The 22,622-nt window shown below is 48.1% G+C and overlaps 1 protein-coding gene across 2 annotated transcripts; it reads left to right on the top strand.

Moving 5' to 3' along the window:
• The first annotated feature begins 1,423 nt into the window (after positions 1 to 1,423).
• Positions 1,424 to 21,105, top strand: RSAD2 (radical S-adenosyl methionine domain containing 2). Of its 2 annotated transcripts, XM_003984516.5 has the most exons (6): positions 1,430 to 2,418; positions 8,223 to 8,384; positions 12,083 to 12,312; positions 14,935 to 15,084; positions 15,898 to 15,930; positions 18,040 to 21,105. In XM_003984516.5, exons 1-6 carry the CDS (start codon positions 2,067 to 2,069, stop codon positions 18,202 to 18,204), a joined length of 1,092 nt encoding a protein of 363 aa, XP_003984565.2. In that variant the 5' UTR covers positions 1,430 to 2,066; the 3' UTR covers positions 18,205 to 21,105. The 2 variants fall into 2 exon arrangements, with proteins under 2 accessions (XP_019683510.2, XP_003984565.2); XM_019827951.3 differs by lacking the exon at positions 8,223 to 8,384 and having other exon boundaries at positions 1,424 to 2,418.
• The last annotated feature ends 1,517 nt before the right edge of the window (positions 21,106 to 22,622 follow it).

Here is a 22,622-nt window from a genome sequence, read left to right as displayed (position 1 = left end):
CGTGGCGTGAGCTTCTCCAGCTGTAAAATAACTAAGTGCATGCAAAGTGTAGGCCGGGGCCTGGTGCACAACGCTATATGGTATGCTAGATATGGTTAACTTATCACACAAGCACTACTCTCGGTGCTGAATATACATTTTAATCCTTAAAATGCCCTGTGTGAGTGTGACATTAACATCCATATTTCCAGATGTGTTAACAAGATCAGGCAGATGAAGAAATTTACCCCAAATGAAACACTCTTGGCCGAATTAGGATTCAGACCTTAAAAGGTCTGGTTTGAAAAGCCTACAGGGTCACCCTCTGTGCCTTACCTGATACTCAATTTGAAATGTAAACCGATTTGGTTTTCATTTCTTCAAACACATGTGATCCAGGGGGGGAAAAAAAAAGTATTTCCTGATTGAGCCATACGACAGTGAGATTTTACAATGCTTTGGGCTAAGATTTCAAGCACTTGCGTTACATCCATTAGTGTGTAACCAGAAATCATTACACACAGGCTTGCTATTTTGCTGAATTTGCTTTCAGTTTCCTTTCCAAGTAAAGTGAAAGTCATCTTTGTTTCTATTTAGAACACAACACGGCCAGAATAACAATAGCCAACCCCAAGTGAACACGTGCCACTTTCCACACACCGTCCCAGTTGACGTGATCCACAGAAATGAGAACTTTCAGTCTTCACACACAAAAAAAGCTACATGAGCTATCTGGACCTACAGATGAGGTAACGGAGATCCAGAGAAATAAAGTAACTTACCAAAGCCCCGTAGCCAGTACGTGACGAGCTCGGTTTGTGGCTCCAGAAGCTTACCTACCAGGACTGTCCCAACTTTCCATGAGCTTCAGGAAAACTTAAGACCACCTGCTCGAACCACAGTCCCTGAGTTCGAGCCCCGTGTCAGGGTCTGTGATGACAGCTTGGAGCCTGCTTCCGATTCTGTGTCTCCCTCTCTCTGACCCTCCCCCGTTCATGCTCTGTCTCTCTCTGCCTCAAAAGTAAACGTTAAAAAGAATTTTTAAGACAATTCTGATTAAAGACAGCTAAAGCAAAAAAAAAGGTTCAGCACAAAATTCGACAATGCTCTCTAGGAAACTGAAAATCAGGAAGAAACTGCTGTAATTCTTGACAATGAACAAGAACCTTAGCAAAGCTTCTGATTTTCCTATGGTCTTTTGAATGTAGACTAGAAATGGGGTGCCCGGGTGGCTCAGTTGGTTAAGCGTGTGGTTTGGGCTCAGGTCATGACCTCACAGTTGGCAAGTTCAAGCCCCACGTCGGGCTCTGTGCTGACAGCTCAGAGCTTGGAGCCTGCCTCAGGTTCTGTGTCTCCCTCTCTCTCTGCTCCTCCCCCCACTCTCTCTCACAAAAATAAGTCGATAATTAAAAAAAAAAAAAAAGTAAAATAGAAATGGCGTGCCTGGCTGGCTCGGTCCGAGGAGCGAGCACCTCTTGATCTTGGGGTCGTGGGTTCGAGAGTGTAAGTGTCTGAGTTTCAACGCTGGGAAAATACAGAAGGTGGAGATGGACAGCTAAAGGTGGATGGAAGATGGGTGTTATTATGTGCCTGTGCATTTGGACCACGGTCTGCAAGGGGCGCCGAGGCCCACGGGTCCTGTCCTCGCCCCGCAAGGGCCGCCCGTGCCATTCATTCTGTGGCTTTCACACCAGACTCTCGCTGGGGGCGGCGGCAGGAAGCGTCATGTGTGAGGAACGTGCCGCCCGGAGAGCCGCGGCATCTCTGTCCGGGCTGCGGCTCCCTGCTGGACGGAGGGCCAGACGGACAGAGAGCGAGGTCCTGGTCTGTATCCAGTGAGAAGGCCCGTGCCGGCCCCCAAGACAGGTGAAAGGTGAGGCCGGGCCGGGCGGATGCTGGCCCCGATCCCCAGCCTTCAGCCTTGGCCCCGTCCCAACTTTCATTTTCACGAACAGGAAAATCGAAACTTGAGCTCAGCCGAGAGAGTCAGTCAGAGGTGTGTCCGTCCAACCCATGTGACAGGTTGCTTCTGGCACATATAAGCCCTGTCTCCAGGCAGCAGGACAGCCTCAGGGAGCCTGGCCACCATGTGGATGCTGGTGCCCGTGGCTTTTGCTGGAAAGCTGCTGAGCGCTTTCAGGAAGCCCCTGCGCTCCCTCTGGAGCAGCCTGGTCCCCTGGGTCCTCTGGCTCAGGGCCACACTCTGGCTGCCAGGGGGACAGAGCGCCCGGCCACCGCAGCCAGGCCGGGGAGAACCGCAGGAGAGCAGAGGGGACGGCGGGCAGGGCCCGGACCAGCCCACCACCCCCACCAGCGTCAACTACCACTTCACCCGCCAGTGCAACTACAAGTGTGGCTTCTGCTTCCACACGGCCAAGACGTCCTTCGTGCTGCCCCTGGACGAGGCCAAGCGAGGGCTGCGGCTGCTGCAGGAAGCCGGTGAGTCCCCGGTCCCGGGAGGAAGTCAGGGCGCGGCCACGGGCTTGGGGATGCGCGCAGGTGGCAGAGGGCCTGCAGAGCGTCCGTCCCGCGAGGGAGAATTGGGGTGAATTTGGGGGGGATGCCTGGGGTGAATTTGGGGGGGATGCCTGGGCCTTCGGAACCAGTCGGCTGGCGCAGCCCGGAGGGACTGCAAACCCATCCCTCCTATAGCCTCCAGGTGAGCAGAGGTCCCTGCACCTGCCGGGCTCCCAGTGCCCCCCGCTCCCCCCGTTTGCCAAGAAGCAGGTTGGGACCGTTCTACTTTCTGAGTTTGTCCAAAGCACCGATGCAGTGGGGGTTTTCCAGAAAGAATCAATGAGGAAAGTTGAAAACAAAGACAAAAACTCTGATTTGGGAACTACAATGTTCCAGTCTCTTACTTTGGATTATGTATGTGTTCCTCCCATGAAACTTTAAGTTTTTTTTTTTACATTTGTTTATTTTTGAGAGACAGGGAGAGACAGAGCGCAAGTGGGGGAGGGGCAGAGAGAGAGGGAGACACAGAATCCGAAGCGGGCTCCAGGCTCCGAGCTGTCAGCACAGAGCCCGACGCGGGGCTCGAACCCAGGAACCGTGGGATCATGACCTGAGCCGAAGTCGGGCGCTTAACCGACTGACCGACCCAGGCGCCCCTCTCCCGTGCAACTGTAAAGAGACTATTTGCAGTACAAATACGACAATGATTTTGATCTCAAGACTTGCCTACTGAGCTTGTCCACGCTAGTGGAAGCATCTCAGAGAAGGCTCGGCATGTACGTGATTCCGAGACAGCATCTTCCCCTCCACATCTGTTCTTCTCACCTGGTCTTCCTGTCTTTCCCGGGGCTCCTGGGAAGCTGGCAACTTCGGCAACCTTGCCAACTTTTTCTCAACTTGCTTAACTGTTGTGTCGTTTTGTTTTGCTTTTTTGTAGAAGTAGAACACACATACACAAAGTCGCGCCCGTCCTGAGGGCATAGCTGAGTGAACCGCACAAAATAACCACGCCCAGATAAACAGCGCTCAGACAGCGTCCCAGCGCCCAGAAACGTCTCCCTTCCATCACTGCCCCGCCCCCCACAAGGGTAACCCCGAGTTTGTCTTCTAACAGACAGATGGCTTCTGCCTGATTTTGTACTTTACGTAATGGAATGATCTGATTTCTTTTGTTGCCCGTGGTGTTTGCTCAACCACCCACAGCCGTTCAGCCAAGTGGAGTCCCACCTCACTGTTCCCGTGGGGTCTGGCTCAGGGTCTCCCCATTTCTCAGCTGGATTGCTGCGATTCTTATAATCGTCTCTGCTGCCCCCACGGGGACCTCGACATCCTTCACCCCGATGCCCTCAGTGCACATCAATGCTCCAGGCACATCATGTTATACTCATTCCCCCTCACCACCTGCATAAATCAGGCCTGTGATCACACTATCCTCTCTTTCTGGAATGGCCTGTCTCCCTATTTGTGATCCCACGGTGCCTGCTACGAACGTGTACTATAGCAACTTTTGAAGTTATGTTTCGTTCCATTGTTTTCATTTTTTAATATTGATTTTTGAGAGAGAGACAGAGCATGAGCTGGGGAGAGGCAGAGAGAGAGGGAGACACAGAATCCGAAGCGGGCTCCAGGCTCCACGCTGTCAGCACAGAGCCTGACACGGGGCTCGAACTCACGAACCATGAGACCATGACCTGGGCTGAAGTCAGACGCTTAACCGGCTGAGCCACCCAGGCACCCCAGGTTGTTTTATTTTTAATATCTGGGTGCCCAAAGGGTTTGAGTTCCAAGGCTGAATGTTAGCATTCTGTGTATTTTTGTGCCTAGGAGAATATCTGGAATGTAATAGGGGGGTAATAAATGTTTTTGGAGACATGAGCAAATGAAGGGAGGTCTGGCGTCCTGGAAAGAGCTCAGACTCTTGACTCGCAAGGCAGGACTTGAGCTCTTGCTGAAGCACTTATGTGACTTGCCAAGACATTTAACTTTTCTGAATGTAAGTTAACTAATCTTTGAAATGTGCGTAAAGGTAACTCATATGCCAACCTCAAAAAGTAGCTACGAGGCACAGATAAGCAAATGCTCAGATGTTTCTTAATGGGGCCTAAACTACTTTAGTTATAATTAAAACCCTTATATGGTGACCTCTCAGTTTTAAGTAAATAAAACCAAAATTACTTAAAATGATTAAGGTGTAGTATAGGTTATGTGCCCTGTAGGTGAGATTTCTGGCTCAAATAGGAAAAATCTACTTTGGTGGTGATTAAAAATTTAAATCTAAATGCAAATTATATTTACAATTAAAATGTACTACTCCGGCTGAAGACGCTTCTCCAGAATATTACTGACTCCTCTCACTTTTACACGGAGAACACGGAATAGAAGGTAGCCACTCTGGGGGTCAGTAGTGATCTGGGCTGTAATAGGATCACTCCTTGTATGTTAAGACCATTGTGAAGTCATGGTTCCTCATCTAAGATCTTAACTACACATCCACATCCCGTTCCCTCAGCTCTCTGTTCCTTTCATCCTCTCTACGTCTTACCCTCAAACTCATCAAGGGCCACGCCACTGGCCAACACACTGTCTCACGCTCTCTAGTTTGTCTGACCCTATTTAACCACAGTTTAGGGAATAATGATGTTTTTATTAAATATAACCACTGCCACACAGCCAGGCTCCTAGCCCTCACCAGTGAGGGGATAGAACTTATCACTGTCCAGTCGTAGGCCCACCGGAGCGTGAAAGGCGGTGTTGAAAAGAATAACAGGTGACATCTGGTCTGCCATCAGGCGGGACTAGCTTGGGCAAGCGGGGGTGAAGGGCCGCCCCGCTGACAAAATGGAAGGCTTTGGAGCTTGGACATCCATCTCAGCATTTTTTTTTCCCTAGCCTTGTATTCGTGAATAATTCGTGAACCTTTCTGGGCTTCAACCCTGCAACTAAAAACCAGGATGGGGCGCCTGGGTGGCCCAGTTGGTTAAGCACCCAACTCTTGATTTCAGCTCAGGTCATGATCTTGCTTTTGGTGACTTTGAGCCCCACATCGGGCTCTGCGCTCACAGTGCGGAGCCTGCTTGGGACTCCCTCGCTCCCTCTCCCTGCCCCTCCCCTCCCCGACTCGCGTGTGTGCGCACACGCTCGCTCGCTCTCTCTCAAAAATAAACTTTAAACAATAAATAAATAATAAAAACCAGGGTAATGATTCCTTCCTTGCTGAATGAGTTTAAGGATGAATTTAAGGATGACCAGCCTTCAGACAGGACCTCAAAACCGGGTCTGGACAGCATTTTAAAAGCTGGGCTACAGTGAGTTTGCACAAATGAAATGGCCAGGCACGGTATTCCATACTTTGCAGGGACCAAGTTTGTTGAACGGATGTTAACAAATAAAATTCTTAGGGAATTTTGTGGCAGATTGTGCTGTTTGGCCCTTAATAAGATCCCCAGCCTTCTCCGTTAGTTTATTTGGTGCTTCTAATTATTTTACTCCAATGACTCGGTCTGTTTGCTGCTCTTACTGGTCTCATGCTTGCTCCTTTGACCTCTGATGCCCACACACGCTTCTGTTTCAGCAGCCTGTCCCCCTGTGCCCTTTCCTTCCCATGCTCTGAAGTGTGGTGGCTTCTGTCTCTAATCCGAGCAGGCTGTCCGCTGCCTGAGCTATCAGCACCCTTAGAGTCCCATGAAGCGTGCGTTTCAAACTTCCCTTAGCGGAGCTAGTTGCTTGCCGATTAAGGGTTCATTCTGGAAACGTCCCGCTCCGATATTGCCAGTGGGACAGAGCATCTGGTAGAGACGCAGTCAACCGAGTTGAACTGAACTGAATTGAAATGAACTCCACTATGACAATATCGCTGCAGAAATTCTAAATGTATTTAGACCTTCTGGACTTTCTACTGAGCGTCCTTCCAATCTTTCCTTCATGCCCCTAAAGTTCCAATAGCATCATTGAAAGAAGGGGCATAAGCCCACAAGGAAATCCACAGGTTGTTGTCCTAAATGGTTTATGGCTCTTGGACGCCTTCAGCATGTGTCTGCAGGGCAGTGGCTGTAAGAGGCTCACCAGCCTGCTGCATGGAATGTAGGGCATTTCAAAGACGGGAAGCATGTTACCATGCAGAAGCACAGCGTTGATCCACAAGTAGGGGGCGAGGCGGGAGGGAGGAAATAGGCCAAAGGCCCTTCCACGGCTCTTCCCACCACGGTCAGACGAGGTCCCTCTCCAAGTCCTGCAGATGACAGGCCGCTTCTTTTCTGAGGGATCTGGACCACCAAGGCTGTGCTCAGGGACCCCAGGTGGGGCCGGGAGGAGAGCCCACACTGAAGGCCGGGGGTTGAGAACCTGCCTGCTGGTACTTTCCAGGGTACAGGCAGCCAGGTGGTCAGGCATAGCAGGAGATTAAGAGTCCTTCTCCAGGAGAACAAAATGGCCCAGAGGAAACACCAAGGCTACCGGCATGTGGGGCATTATCCAGTGAATAAGTCCATTTCTCGCTCTGTCACTCTGTACCGAAACCCTCCGTCTGCGTGGTTTCTTCCTGAATCACAGAAATTCCATTCCGCTCTTTTATGCTTCACTCAAATTAGAAGGGACAAATAGAAACCCCAAAGTAAAAGGCAGATGCCAAAACAAATCAGCAAAGAGAATAGAGGCAAACGTAAAAAAAAAAAAAAAATCTGTAACTGATCATCCCAGAGAGATGAGAGGAAAATTATCATGCATAAGAAGTAACACAATGCTGAGAAAACAGTCAGGATATGGGAGAGTCTGGAGAGTGGACACTGGGATTTCCAAAATTAGAATTTTGATAGAAAGACTAAAAGATAAGGTCCTGAGAAAATGGGACTCCAGAGACACAGCCCGAGGGCGCGGTGGTTACAAGCGGAGCACCAACAGACCAGAACCTCCAGGGAGAAAAGCAGGTTCGAGAAGACGTGGGAGTTACCGGCGAAATAGGAGGAGAAACTTCCCATTCCCAATGGGGCTGTATTTTTCCATCCAGGACCTGCCAAGTGGCCAAAACAGTGAACAGAGACAGATCTCACTAAGGCACATCACCTTGAAATTTGGGGACATTGGAAAGAAAGCTTCTGGAAGGGAAAAAAACAAAATCATGTCCTTCGAAAGGATTACAGATCAAAGTATTATCAGGCTTCTGAACAATAGTATGAAAACCTAGAAGACAACGAGTAATGCCCTTAAAATCCCGAGGGCAAAGTGATTTCACCCAGAATAATATACCTGGTCAAACAACTGATCACGGGTGTCGTTTGAAACATAAGTCCTATAGTTTGCATATTGTTTTTCGAAAGCCTTTTCCAAACTAAGGGAGTACGTTGAGAGAGGAAAGGGCAGGAATTTTGGAACCACAGGCATCCAGAAGGCAGAGAGGGAAGGGACCCCCCCAGGGCAGCGTGCGGGGCCGTCTAGGCCTGAGAAGGTGCCAAGAAAGACCATTCTGGATGGGATGGAGGAGGTTTTCGCACATCCCTGTGTTGACTCAGCACCCCCTTTGCCTCCTAAGAGAGTCTCTCACCCGTGTAACTGATTCCCTAGTAAGATGCATCCGTGTTCAAGCAGGGGCCAAGGGGTAGGCCACAGCTTGTGTGTGTGTGAGTCCCTCCCCGCCGCGGGAAGCACGGGGAGCCAGGCTTGGGGGTGAGGGGGGGAGATAATCATTTCGTTTTTGTTACCTTGAGAAAACAGCCCTTTTGCGATGAAAGCAACAAGGGGTGTTTTGCAGCGGGGGGGCGGGGAATAAAAGATTCACGTCGGGCCTTTCACAGGGATGGAGAAGATCAACTTCTCGGGGGGAGAGCCATTCATTCATGACCGGGGCGAGTACCTGGGCCAGCTGGTGAGGTTCTGCAAAGAGGAGCTAAGGCTGCCCAGCGTGAGCATCGTCAGCAACGGGAGCCTGATCCGGGAGCGCTGGTTCAGGACTTACGGTGAGCTGCCTGGCATCACGCGGGAGTCGTGGCCGCTGCGAGTGTTGGTTCTGGGTCCTTCCATCCCGGGGCCTTAGGCTGGGGGGCGGGGGGGGGGGGGGTGGGCAGGGAGGAGAAACCAAAGTCTAATATCTTTACCAGGCTGGCACGCAGTTAGAGGTTTTCATGCCGCAGGGCTCCACGTAAACAAGCATGGCAAGGCAGATAACGGAAAATATTAGCAACCGCGACTCTTCTGTGCGTCCCAAGTGAGCAGGTATCGGCGCCTGTGGCTTTAGCTTAGCCACTAGCAGGGGACAGTGACACCATTCTGCAGAATAAACCCTTATGGCTTGCTGCTAATGCTCAATTGTTAAATCTCGAAGGAACTGTCGTTCTGTTAGTCTCACCGATGAAGCATTTGGGCCAAAACTGTCCTCCCCTCCTTTGGCTAACATATGCGGCTGCTGAAGACATTTAAATAGACGATCTGCGTGGGGGACTGAACCCCAGACTCGTTATGTCAGAACGTCGTGGCGTGTGGACAGACCAACCTGAGGGGCTCCGAGGGGCTCCGCTCTGCAGCCGGGATGGCGAACCATGGATCCTAAGACCCTGGAGGTCCCTCACAGCTGAGTTTCCATAGATGTAACATCCCTAGAGCAGAGGCTGGAACTTAGGGAGCCCCGGAAAATATTAGCTGTCACTACTATTATCATTTCAGGAGACAATTACCTAACTCTTAGAGCACAGTGTTCCGTCCTCCCTTTGGACGAGCGGTGTGAGCTTGGCCGCCACCGAAAACGTGGCCGCATTTATTCTCTGTTGAGGCTGCTCACAGAAAGGCTCTGACCAAACGCCCCTCCGGAGATGGTGAAGACACGGGTGTGGTGGGGGGGAGGGGGCGGTGGATGTGGGTGGTGTAGCCCGTGGGATGAAGGTAAGTAGGAAGACAAGATTCGAAAGTGTCCGGGAAAGGCGAATCCGAGAAGACTGTGAAGGGAGCCGCTTAGTGAATCAGGGTCAGAAGCATCAAAGGAAACTTTGGGAACCAGATTCAGAGAGGTAACAGAGGCTTAGGGAACCGTGTGAGCAGAGGATGATCGGTCGGGCTTACCGGCAGCGTCCCTGCGTAACGTCCTCCCTCCAACACTGGCTCTATGTGGGCGCCATCATGGTTCGGGGAGCAGGCCCCGCGGGCTCGCTGCTCTCCAGGGTCAGAAGCCCAGATGCCTGTGTGGGAGAGGCAGGGTGAGTTAGTGGAGCTGGAAGCGCATGAGAAAAGCCCTCTCCAGCCGCGGGGAGCAGTGAGAGAGCGCGAGGCTGTGAAGGATGCGAAGCACCGAGTCCTGTTCACGGTGGACGAGCTGACCGCCAGCTGGCCACGGGCTTCCACGGGCGTTTGTCCTACATGGGGTTTGGGGTACGTGGCGCCACGTCCCGAAACTCTTAAAGATACTTCAGAAATCCACATGCTCTGTGAAATCTCCCAATTCAATATTTGCACGGAAATTTGAAATATTTCGAGATGCCACGAGGACCAGCCACGGCAGCGTTTGTGTCTCACCGGGTGGTCCGTAAGCTTCAATTTTCCACCTCTGGTTTAAAGGACCAAGGGTAAGTCTGTGAGCTTGAGTGGACAAAGGGAGCTGCTGAGTCTGGTAGTTTTCTAGGAGCGCTCACGAGACTCAGCGGCCACTTATCGCCGCAGCTAAGGTTCCTGAGAGCCAAGGACACAGCTTGGAAACAGCAGAAGATGTGCATCCTTGGGGTCCAGAGAGGCCAGACGCAGGCTCCCGGGTCCTTCCCCTCCGGGGCGAACAAGACGTGCTTTCTCTCTAGCCGAGCACTTCAGGGACGTGTTTGGAATGTTTTTGCCGAGGAATGCTCACTGGAGTCTTAGGGCCTGAGACTTTTATGCAGGGCTGGTCACTTAGGCTCGCACTGTTGGGCAATCACCCACGGCAACTGAAACTCGGGACTCCCAGCAAGGAAACCAGGTACGTCATGAATCTTGCATAACAATCCCAACAACTCTTGACAAGCTGATAGAACGTGCCCTAGACATACATACATCATCAAAGGGAGACCCAGAGAACGTGCTGGTATCCATATATGCAGGGATCGGCCAAGACTCCATCAAGGTTCCAGGCTTTCCTGGAGACTTACAAGGACTGAGCACACAGGTCTGCGTTGCTAACTCTCTCTTCACAAGGGCTCCGACAAGAAAATCCGAGAGCAGGAGGAGGGGGCATCATGATCATAGAGCAGAAGCTGGAGAAGTGACAGAATAAACTAATGGACAGAGATGCTCAGCTGACTTGGAAATCAACTAATATAACATAACTGACAGGTCTCTATTCTAGTTTGGAACTTTGATTTTGTTTGGGTTAGAGACTACTCTCTCAGTTCATTCTTTTCTTCAATATCATAAGCCATTGGGAATTCACCTGGGACCAATGTTTAGAACATTTTGAGTCGCTTTATTTTTTTTTAAGTTTTTTTATTTTGAGAGAGATAAAGATAGCACCAGAGGAGGGAGGGGCAGAGAGAGAGGGAGAACCCCAAGCAGGCTCTGCACTGACAGCGCAGAGCCCAACACAGGGCTTGAACCCACCAACCATGACATCATGACCTGAGCTGAAACCCAGAGGCAGGTGCTTAAGCGACTGAGCCACCCCGGTGCCCCATTTTGAGTTGTTTTAAATAATGGTCAGTTGCCCACTCTGGTTCCAGTTTGTGCTAGATACTTTGAGCCTCTAAAAGAAGTAAAAGACAAGTGCTTGTCCTTGGAGAAACTAAAGATTAGTTACCCTACGATGGAGCTACATTCATTAATAGATCACAACTCATGGTTCAGAGTTCAGGACGGCCAATCACATCAGTTCCCAGTTTGTACTGAGAGGCGGAGGATGTACGTGTGGATAACGTATTAGCCCCCACATCGTACTTCAAATTGCTCCCTGATTAGAAAATCAGACAATAGTTGCTTACAGAGTTTTGGAACCCCTAGTTTCTATAATTAGGGAGCCGTTTTAGGAATCAACTTTGCAACCAATTCTGCAAAGTCCTAATAATGAGGAAAGCTCAAACCTAGTCCACTGTGAAGATGTGGCCGGAGAATGAGTGGGTGGTAGAAAATGTCTGGGCTTCGGGCACCTGGGTGGCTCGGTGTAAGTTTAAGTTCAGGTTTAGCATCTGACTCTTGCTTTCAGGCTCAGGTCATGATCTCACGGTTCGTGGGATCAAGTCCCACATCAGGCTCTGCACTGACAGTGCATAGCCTGCTGGGGTTTCTCTCTCTCTCCCTCTCTCCCTGCTACTTCCCCATTCACACATTCTCTCTCTCTCAAAATAAATAAAATAAACTTTACTTTTTAAAGGTTTTTTAATTCATTTTGAGAGAGAGAGAGCAAGTGGGGGAAGAGACAGAAAGAGAGAGAGAGAGGGAGAGAGAGAATCCCAAGCAGGTTCCACACTGTCAGCACGGAGCCCATTGCACGGCTCAAACTCACAATCCGTGAGATCATGACCTGAGCTGAAATCAAGAGTCAGAGGTTTAACTGACTGAGCCACCCTGGTGTCCCAAATAAAATAAAGTTGAAAAAAAAATGAAAAATTAGATACAAACAAGACACGTTTTATCATAAAAACCTATAAATGGCCTAACAGGTTTGGTCCTTGAATGGCAAAGCTTAAAGATGCCCGTTTTCCTTCAGGTGAATATTTGGACATCCTTGCCATCTCCTGTGACAGCTTTGATGAGCAAGTCAACGTCCTCATTGGTCGTGGCCAAGGAAAGAAAAACCACGTGGAGAATCTTCAAAAACTGAGGACATGGTGTAGAGATTATAGAGTGGCCTTCAAAATAAATTCTGTCATTAATCGATTCAACGTGGATGAGGATATGAGGGAGCAGATTAAAGCCCTGAACCCGGTCCGCTGGAAAGTAAGTACCGTGTCCCGTGTCGCTTCTGCCGAGTATAACTCAGAAAATGTTTGGGAGACACTTGTGTCAATGAAACCCGAAATGTCAAGGTGAGAGAGAACTCTGGACTGAAGGAGCCAGCCAGGAAACCGGGTCCTCATGCTTTCTTCCAGCCCTGTTAAACTTTAGGCTGCTTACGCTGTCTTTGCCCCAATTCCCCCTTCTAAAAACTGGAACCGATTCCCTTCTGGAGTATTGGGAGGATAAAGGTCAAAAGATATAGTCAATGCTTGCAGGTGTTCTAAAAAAATACATCCATAGGTGGGGCGCCTGGGTGGCTCAGTCGGTTAAGCGTCGGACTTCGGCTCAGGTCATGATCTCAAGGTCCATGAGCGTGAGCCCCGCGCACATGGAGCCTGCAACATGGAGCCTGCCTAGGATTCTCTCTCTCCCTCTCTCTTTGCCCCTCCCTCGCTCTCTCATTCTCTCTCAAAATATACATTAAAAAAATAAAGCATATATCCATCCAACACCTAACCGATATTTCTTTATTAAATATAGTAATACTGGATTTCTTCTTAAAACTCTTGGCTTATTCATAAATGGATATATGTTCTTCATAAATTCTGTTAATATATTATTCACGGAATTATTAGTAGATATTGGGGCAACACCATCCCCAAGCTGCAGCAAAGTTCATTCACCGAGATTCGTGCTTTCGATCCCTCCATCAGCTACTAAAAGTCTAACGTTCCAATTCAAGGTGTAATTACAGCACCCACCATGGACAGACACTTGCAGATAATGACAGATTAAACTTTCCTACCCCTGGCTGTTCCTCAGACTCAACTCAGGGAACTGTTTGAAACGCAGCTTCTCAGACCTGCGTCCCATGCCCCGAAGGAATTAGAGAAAAGCCAAGAAAGAGAGACAGGGGCAGGAACGAAGGCTGTGGTCCAGCAAGGGGGATGGACGAGGACCAGAGGCGAGGCTCAAAGCTCTTAGACTTTCCTTCTAGAACCACCTGCCGGATAGTCTCCTTTTCCCTGATCCCCTATCTCTGTTCCACTACTGGCTTCCTCATTATTCTCTTTTTAGCTTCTCTCTCTCTCCCTGTATGTGTGTGTATACATACATACATACCTGGCTTTGGTTTGCTAGGAGCTCCTTGTAGCTTCCTGATCCCATAGCTTCTTTCCTCCCATCTTGTAACTCCTCTTGTGGCTTCTGCGTGCTGAGTCACTCCAGAATCGCCTTTTCAAAATCCTGAGTTTTCTGGAGGGAGCAGATTAGCTACTGTCTGTTTGAAAAGCAGTTTTGGCATCAGATCACTGGCGTCTGCAGGCCGCAAACTGATGAAACGCAGCACCCCTGGGTCAGGTGCCTGGACCCCCGAGGCCGCGTCCTCCACGGGAGGCCCCGTGCTCAGTACTCCAGCACTGAACGAGCGTGGGAGGGAAGAAACCTCAGTGTTCTTCCACAGGGGGTCTGCCATCACCTTCAGGCTTGCTCTGGGGACAACAGAGCAGGCTGCACCTGACTTTCCCCATCTAATCCCACCACCCTTCCCCCTGTTTTGCTTCTCAAGCCCCACTGAAGTTGGTGGATTCCAGAACCAAAGTCACCACGGCCAAAGTCCCTGCGTGTCTTTACTGCACCTGCTATTCAAGCCAGCTTGGGATTCCCACCTGTGTGGAGACCTCCTCTGACCTCCTCTCTCTCCTCACCCTGTGCCTGGACTGGGGATGGGTGCCGTGGGGACAAAGATGAGAGGTGTCCCCTCCCAGGAAGCTCCCAGCCTACAGAGCAAGACAGCCAGGAAGGCAAATAGTAAATCTACTGTGTGACCAGGGTCTGCGGGGATGGATGTTTAAGGACTAGGGAGCAGAGAAGAAGGGGTGGGAATAGAGTGAGCAAAGAAGGCAACGTGTAGGGTGCTTCAAAATTAATTCTAAGCTGGCTAAAATGTTAATTACATGCTGTGCGTAATCCCCCTTCCCTTACATGAAAACCCTATAGCCCTGGGCTCTGTGCTGGGTCTGTGTTTGATCAGCTGTCACCTATTACCACCTTGCTCAGGTCCCTGGGACAGTTTTTTCCTTCTCAGAGGATGTTATTCCTTACGATGGAATAATAATTCACACACACACACACACACACACACACACACACACTTTACTTACTTAAAAGAATGTTAAAAGACTATTAATGGCTTTGGAAACTATCCTTGTATATCTACTGAAAAAAAGCCCCACGTAGTGTAGAGGGCTTAATAAGGGATGTTTGAAGTCAGCAGAGACAACATTTTGAAAATACTTATTTCTTGGTGGATCGCAAATGATTTGTCTATTTTCTTCATACTCTCATTCCCTGCGGTGAACATCACTTAGTTGGTGGTCTGAAAAGGTTAGATTGTCAGACTGGCTCAAACATAAACTTGACCAGTTTTATATTTTCAGACCGTTTGCACTTTCTGACGTTGAGGGCCCCAGAGCGATGTCTTTCTAGAATGTTCTTTAGTAGGAGGACTCTTCCTTGCATAGAGGACACGAAGCCGGGTCTGGGGAGGTGAGGTTTGGGGCGTAAACATGGAGGGGTGGGGGGGTCACTCTCTGCTAAGCAAACACCCTCCTCGCCTTCCAGGTCTTCCAGTGCCTCCTCATCGAGGGGGAGAATTCTGGAGAAGACGCCTTGAGAGAAGCGCAACAATTCATCATCAGTGATGAAGAATTTGAAGGATTCTTAGACCGCCACAAAGAGGTGTCCTGCTTGGTACCTGAGTCTAACCAGAAGGTATAATGGAGCAGACATGGTCACGTCTTGAGATGGTTCCAAGCAGGGACCTCTCTAGCTCAAGGGATCCACACACTGTTCCTTTAGAGGGCTCAGCAAGGAGGATGGGAGGGTGCAGCCTCGGGCTGGAACCCACCACCAGCCCTGAACCTGCCAGCTGTAGGGCCTCTGAAAGACCTTCAGGTTCCCTTCCCCCGCCCCTGTCCTTGGACTCTGTGTCCGCCCACCGTTCCCGCGGTGGGAGCTGTTCCAAGGACGCAGCCTCGAGAGGGTAGGTATAGCTTCCTCTAGGAGAATAGGGACACCTTTCATATACCTACAGAAGGTAAAACCAGTTACGGGTAATGAAGGTAACATTAAAATCTGCAGGCAGACTCCCAGGTTAATAGCCTTAAAGCTTAATTCCATTGAAAATGGGGGAAATTCCATGCATGGTGGAAAAATAGCCATTGGGAATACTGAATAAAAAACAAGGCTCTCCCACAGCTTGAGAAAATGGGGAAATTAGCCTGGGGATTTCATCCTCGGAGAAGCTCTCACAGTGTCCTTTGACCCTTTCAGCCTGGGGCGGAGAATCCAGCCTGCTGAAAACTGTGAGAGATGCCCCTGGAGATGTATGTTAGGTGGGGACAGAGGCGCTGACTGATGGATCCCCTCGTAAGGGGCAGAGCCAAAGACACTCACGTAGTATAAGAAATGCAGACTCCGGAAGCAATAAAACACAAACACGCAAAGCCCGTAAGACCGACCGTTGAGCGCACATACTGAAAAATATACTTGAAACTAAATTTGTATTTAATTTCTCTTTTGCAGATGAAAGATTCCTACCTTATTCTGGATGAGTATGTGAGTATTTCTCATGAATTATAAAATTTTTTTTATTTAAATTTTTTTTCAACGTTTATTTATTTTTGGGTCAGAGAGAGACAGAGCATGAACTGGGGAGGGGCAGAGAGAGGGAGACACAGAATCGGAAACAGGCTCCAGGCTCTGAGCCATCAGCCCAGAGCCTGACGCGGGGCTCGAACTCACGGACCGCGAGATCGTGACCTGGCTGAAGTCGGACGCTTAACCGACTGTGCCACCCAGGCGCCCCATGAATTATAAAATTTAAAGGCTCAGGCTTTCTCCCGTGGGGCAATGGGTCCTCGGGTGTCACATAGAAAGTGGCACTGCATGTCCTGTTGTCTTGGGCTGGGGGTTCTCCAGCACCAGGGCACCCAGTGTACTTTGGAGGAAGGTCCTATCACACCTCACATCACCTTTAATACCTCTGATGTTGCCAGCTTGTCCCCTGATCAATCTTGGCTTTGGTGAGAAGAGGTTACCTGGGGCTCCTTTCCAGAAGTCACTGACACGATTGCTACCTGCTCTGCCTTCCAGAGAAGAAGGAAAATATTCCCCTTCTCAAATTTGAAAAACAAATCACTTTTTTCTTTTGTCTTTTTTTTTTTTTTTGCTAGATTCATAAACCATTGCCAATATTTCTAGTACAGGACAAACAAGTCCATTCAAAGACCTGTTTCTAAGACATGAGTGAGCTCCACGGGCGCCTGGGTGGCTCAGTCGGTTGAGCACCCAACTTCAGCTCAGGTCATGATCTCGAGGTTCAGGAGTTCGAGTCCTGCGTCGGGCTCTGTGCCGACAGCTCCGACCCTGGAGCCTGCTTCTGGTTCTGTGTCTCCTTCTTCTCTCTCTGTCCTCCCCTGCTCACGCTCTGTTGGTCCGTCTGTCTCTGTCTCTCTCTCTCAAAAATAAATTTAAAAAAGCATTAAAAAAAGAGATGAACTCCAACAAGAACAATGGTTTTAACGTATGCATGGAACTTGTCAAAATGAGAAATGCTCATTTTGACTTTTGGTATTTTATTATTTTCAAATTCACCAGTGATGCTTCACAGCCATTTCATGGTCTGTCAGTAGGACAAACTCTCTTTATGGGGCATAAGGAGAAAGGCAATGATGCTAATGTCCAGTGTTAGAGGGTTCAAGGTAGAGAGGAAAGGTCAAACAGAATTTATTTCTGTTTTTGGAGTATCATGATAGGCAGGGGGTTTTGACCAATGCTCCTTTACAAACTCTCTGGCCTCCACACAGTTGGCACAAACACAGTGGAACCAAAATTTGCTTTTGGTAATTTAAGAACATTCTGAATCATCAAATATTACTGTAAGGTGCTTAGTGACATGGTGGGTGTTAAGAAGGGTGAAGACCTCATTCCCGCCTGACAGGGCGTATAAGACTCTTCGGTCTGGTGCCTGCCCGCCTTGGTATTTCCTTTCTTATCCCACTCTCTCCCTTTCTCAAAAGAAAGTTTTATTAACTTTACACCTGTATATCTGTGCGTGAACAGTTTTCATTCCAGTAGTATCACCTACATGCCAGCCTGTGTCATGCTTCTGTCCATTTATAACACCGTTCTCTCCAGTTAACAGTTTCTAAAATTTTCTAAGTTTATTCTTTTATTTTGAGAGAGAAAGAGACAGCACGAGTGGCGGAGGGGCAGGGAGAGAGGAGAAGGAGAGAAAGAATCCCAAGCAGGCTCTGTGCTGCCAGTATAGAGCCCAAAGGGGCTCAACCATGAGATCATGACCTAAGCTCAAACCAAGAGTCTGAACGCTTAATCGACTGAGCCACCCAGGTCCCCCCCCCCACCTTACAATTTCTAAACATTACCTCCCCCCGACCCATGGAGGGACATGTGGCAGGCATGTAATTTGGTTTATCATATGCTCATCGATCTAATGTGTTTCTGTTGGTTAAAGTGAGCTCTTCGAGCAGAGAAAGAGTGTTCTAGGAGGTCGGCATCCTCAGTGTAGTGTCTGGCCAACACCTGTCGCTAAATATGTGTTGAAATGGCTCCAGGGTCAAACATCATTCTGGATTAACCCCCCAACACTGAGTTTCAAGGAATCAGTTATACAAACATATCCCCTTTCTGTCATGAATTTTCTAGATGCGCTTCCTGAATTGTAGGAACGGGCGGAAGGATCCTTCCAAGTCCATCCTGGATGTTGGCGTCGAAGAAGCTATAAAATTCAGTGGATTTGATGAAAAGATGTTTCTAAAGCGAGGAGGCAAATATGTGTGGAGCAAGGCAGACCTGAAGCTGGATTGGTAGGTCCGGAAGTGGACCCAGCCTTCAACGCGCCCGTGGGGACGCTCGCTCGGACCTGAGGTGTGCTGGCCGGGCTCAGCAGGAATTCCTGCTGCATTTCTCAACGGCCCCCAGTCCCATCTTCTGTTGCACCTGCTACCTGATTCTCCATGGTAAATCCTGGATCATCAAAATCCACAGATAATGCAAAACCCTTAACTTTAGTTAATTTGCTTATTTAGGATTTAGTTTTTTGAGCAGTGTTTTCTGCGACTCCCGTGTTCCCAATTTTGAAGCTATTTTTGTCAGATCTTTCATTTGATAGAGTTGGGGGCTGTTTGTTTGTTTGTTTGTTTGTTTTGGTTTTGGTTTTTTGTTTTTTTGTTTTTTTGCTAAATGTTGAGATGGCAATTTTCACATCTAGAACAACGACAGAATCCCTTCCCCGGTTAGTCTGCCCACTGCAACTCTGTCCTTTCTGCCTTCATACCATCGTGGTCTTGGACTTTTTAACCCAGAAGTCTAGAAATAGTCAACAGATGTTTTCAGAGAGCAGGAGATGATGATCTCATGGGTGTTCAGTAAGGGCCTAGAAGGAGATAGTTCATCTGCCCACGCTCTGCACGGCCCCTGGCCCATGCTGACTATTCCGTGAATGTTAGCTCTCTCTGCTAGTCCCTTTTCTCTTCCAAGAGTCTCAGCAAAACAAATACACACTTTACATTTCATGACAAAGGGGTCAGGGTTCAGATTGCTGTATGCACCTGTTATCCAAGCCACCGGGATCTTCCCTGCAACAACGTATGAGTGCATGTGAATAGACAGTTGTCCCTGTATCTGTGATAAATCACGGCTACTAGATTGGTCTGATCTGTTAGGAAAAGGCACTGGGATGCTGTGTAGGAAAGAATGAAGGGAAACGCCTAGAATGTACCTGGATTTTACATAAATGAAGCCATGGCTCAATATAATATTTCTCAACTAACTCTGAATCACTTGAAACAAGGATATAATCTGGGTCCAAAAAAAAAAAAATCTAGGCGAAGAGGAGAAAACCCATGCCTTCCTTTTCTTAGCTTCTTTGGGAAAATATCACTTAAACTGGGTCAGGGGAAAAGATTCTCTACTTGTGGAAATATCACACACAGTTTGTTTATGTAATTTAGACAGTATCTCATTGCCTGGAAAACAATAATTTCCTATCATTGTTTCAAAAAAGCAAAATCATGGACCATTTTTTTTGCCCAAGCCTGGAGAAATTGTAACCCAGCTGCCATGCCAGTGTCGGTCACTAGGTGGCGTTTGAACGCTGCCCGAGTCTGTGAAGCAGCCACACAGAGATTCGCTTCATAATCTACCTTCCAGACTTGGTGATTTTGAAAGTTTGGTTTGTGATTTTTTTTTTCCCCGGAAAACATATTTCTACTTCAAATTTGAAGTCACTATCGTACAACAGAAATATATTTGTGTCCCATCTAAAACAGGATGGGTTAAAAAAAAATAAAATAAAAACTTTTTAAATAAATAAAAAATAAAATAGGATGGGCTGTCCTGCATTTTCCATTTTTTTGTTTTATATTTTAAGAGAAAAATGAATTAGAAAGCTTTTTCCCTGTATGGGCCTTGTAACTAAGCTATGATGACCTTAGTATATAGAATCAGTATATAAAACACTTTTGATTTTTTTTGCATAACATGACCACACTTTGCTGATCTTCACATTATTCAACAAGAGTAAGTTCAGCAAACGAAGTTCACGTATGTGAAAGCACCGAAGACGTTGTCTGGTAGACAGCAGGTGCTCAATCATGAAACAAAATCTAAATTGAAAGTCCAAATCCTCTGAGTTGGAATGAATTTCTCTCAAATTCGATCAAACTCAAAATGCAGGAAATTGTATTACTCATTCCCCAAAGGAAGTCTAAAACAAAACAAAACAAAACTGCACCAGAGAAATAAGTATCCTACATCTAGTTTCCGGCTGTTTTTTACATCACTATTCCCCTTCCTTATGCACCGTTAGGATCGGCAATGTTTAAAATATCTAAATGTTCATTTTTAAGGGGGAGAAATTGGGACATTTAACACTGAGTAAAATTCAAATTTGAACTACAGAACCTTTTGCTTTATATTTTCAGTTTTAAATATGAGTGTCAGTTTTGTGAAACACAGCCTTTTTTATTGAAAAAAAAAGAGTCCACGTCTCGTGATGAGCACTGAGTAATGTATAGAATCGCTCGATTACTATATTGTACACCTGAAATAACACGATGCTGTACGTTAACTGGAATTGGAAAAAAATAATGAACAAAAAGGGGAAAAAAAACAAATGGTGAATTTAACTGAGGCATCTCCATTTCAATGTGAAGAACAAAGGTTTTGTGGTGCTTTTGAGTGTTGCTAATGTTTACATGGTGATGATATGAGTAGAATTTTGTCTTAGGAAACCTAGAAAGGTCAGACAATAGTAATAACATGTTGGTTTCAAAAGTGTGAATCAACTCTGCCATTTAGTGATAGATGGTGCAAAAGTTGCCTATTTTCTTTTAAGGTTAAAGGGGAGTGAGATCATGAGCTGAATCATCTGAAAGGCAGGCTCCTGTTCCTTCTCTGCTGGGGTCTGGAGTCCAGTCCCTGTGTTGGGAGAGACACAACATGATACTAGCACAAGCGAAGTCTCAATGAGACTCTATCGGGCAATAATTCCTCCCATAGGCTACCCTCTGGTTGAAAGACTGTTTAATCAGCTGTGATTAGAGGAAGACCAATCATGCCCTAAGATTTTAAAGCTTTGTCTTGAGTGTGTATAGAAGGTCTCCATTATTAGGGGAAAAAATATATTTTTTCTTCATATGTGCTGCTCTGGAGTATTGATCTGATGTATTGTAAGACGTTGTAATATATTAAAATATTGTTTGTACACTGCCTCCTCTCTCAGTGGGCCAATATAACGAAGCCTCTCCTGGGTGTGTATTTAAAGTAATCGTGTGCTTTTACAAACTGCCATTGCTAAAGGCAAGTACAGTTTAAAAATCAACAAGGTTATCAATAATTAATAAGCACATTGCAGACAACCCGATCACCAACCAGAGGGAGCGGAGACGAGTCACCGGAGAAAATGGCCTTTGTATTCTAAAATGAAAACCGGCATCTTGGGGGCCAGGTGTCCAAAATCCGGTCACGTCAGGGATAGCACCAGCCTCCGCACCAGTGGGCCTAGCTCGGCGCTTGGAGTGTGAGAGGTCCAGCAGTCCCAGGGGCAGGCAGGTGCCTGGCCCTGGGGTCCAAGGAGGTGCACCCCTGGCATCCTGGTTCCCGGCCGTCCAGTCGGTTCCTGACCCCTTCCTTACAGGCACCCACTGGCCCTGCACCTGCTCCACAGGAAGAGCTGTTACCTCCCAGCAGGTCAGCGCCCTCCCTTCCGTCCCTCCCATAAGTGATTCATCTTTTCCCTCAGGGCATCTCAACGTGTCCCTGTCTCATTCAGCTCCCAATTCCAGGCTCTCACAGCCAAGTGCTCTGCATTCCTGGCCCCGGTGCCCCCTCGTGCCCTCCATTCTTGCTCTGGTCCTCCTCGGCCATGCAGCATTCTCTCAGACATGCCTGTGCCCCGGACCTCTGGTTACAGCACTCGCTTCTTCCAAGGGGATGTGGCCTCACGACTTTCACCCTCCTGGACGCTCGCTAACCCTGGGCTCCAGCCCCAGAGGTCAGGGGGCAGATCCAGCGCCTCCTTCCAGCCAATGAGTCTCAAGGAGCAGCTCGGGTCATTGGTCGTGTGTCCAGGCCACATCTGGGGTGCACGACTCCGTGTCAGGCCCCTGGTGCTAGGTGCCCTATGCAGCCATGGTGAACGAAAGGGCAAATTGTGCAGAACCACCCCCAACGCCCCCCCCCCCCCCCCCACCAGCAAGCCCAACTCAGGTGCTCTTGAGATGGGCTCCAAAATCCAGGCTTTAACATTTTTTTTTCAAGATTCCTCTTCTTTTTTTTTTTTTTTTTAGTGTTTATTTTTGAGAGAGACAGAGTGTGAGCAGGGGAGGGGCAGAGAGGGAGACACGGAATCCAAAACAGGTTCCAGGCTCTGAGCTGGCAGCACAGAGCCCAACGCAGGGCTCGAACTCACGAATCAGAAGATCCCGACCTGCGTCGAAGTCAGGCGCTTAACGGAATGAGCCACCCAGATGCCCCTTCATGATTCTAAAAACGATACACGCTTGGAGTATATTTGAAAAACAGAGTAAAGCCAAATGAAGGAAATAAACAAAATTATCCATAACTCTATCACTCAGAGGTAACTGCTAATTTGCTTCAGGTCTTTCCGGTCAGGCATATTTTTTTAAGAGAGTTAAGTTCATTCTCAATTTTGTTTCCCACATAAAACCTTCTGAAGGTTTTTAAAGTCAATGAGCATTCTTATACCTTAATGAGAAAGGCCAGTT

Source organism: Felis catus, chromosome A3 (genome assembly GCF_018350175.1).
Source record: "Felis catus isolate Fca126 chromosome A3, F.catus_Fca126_mat1.0, whole genome shotgun sequence".
Taxonomy (NCBI): domain Eukaryota; kingdom Metazoa; phylum Chordata; class Mammalia; order Carnivora; family Felidae; genus Felis; species Felis catus.
Note: the sequence above shows the minus strand (reverse complement) of the source record. Positions and strands in the feature narration are given on the sequence as shown.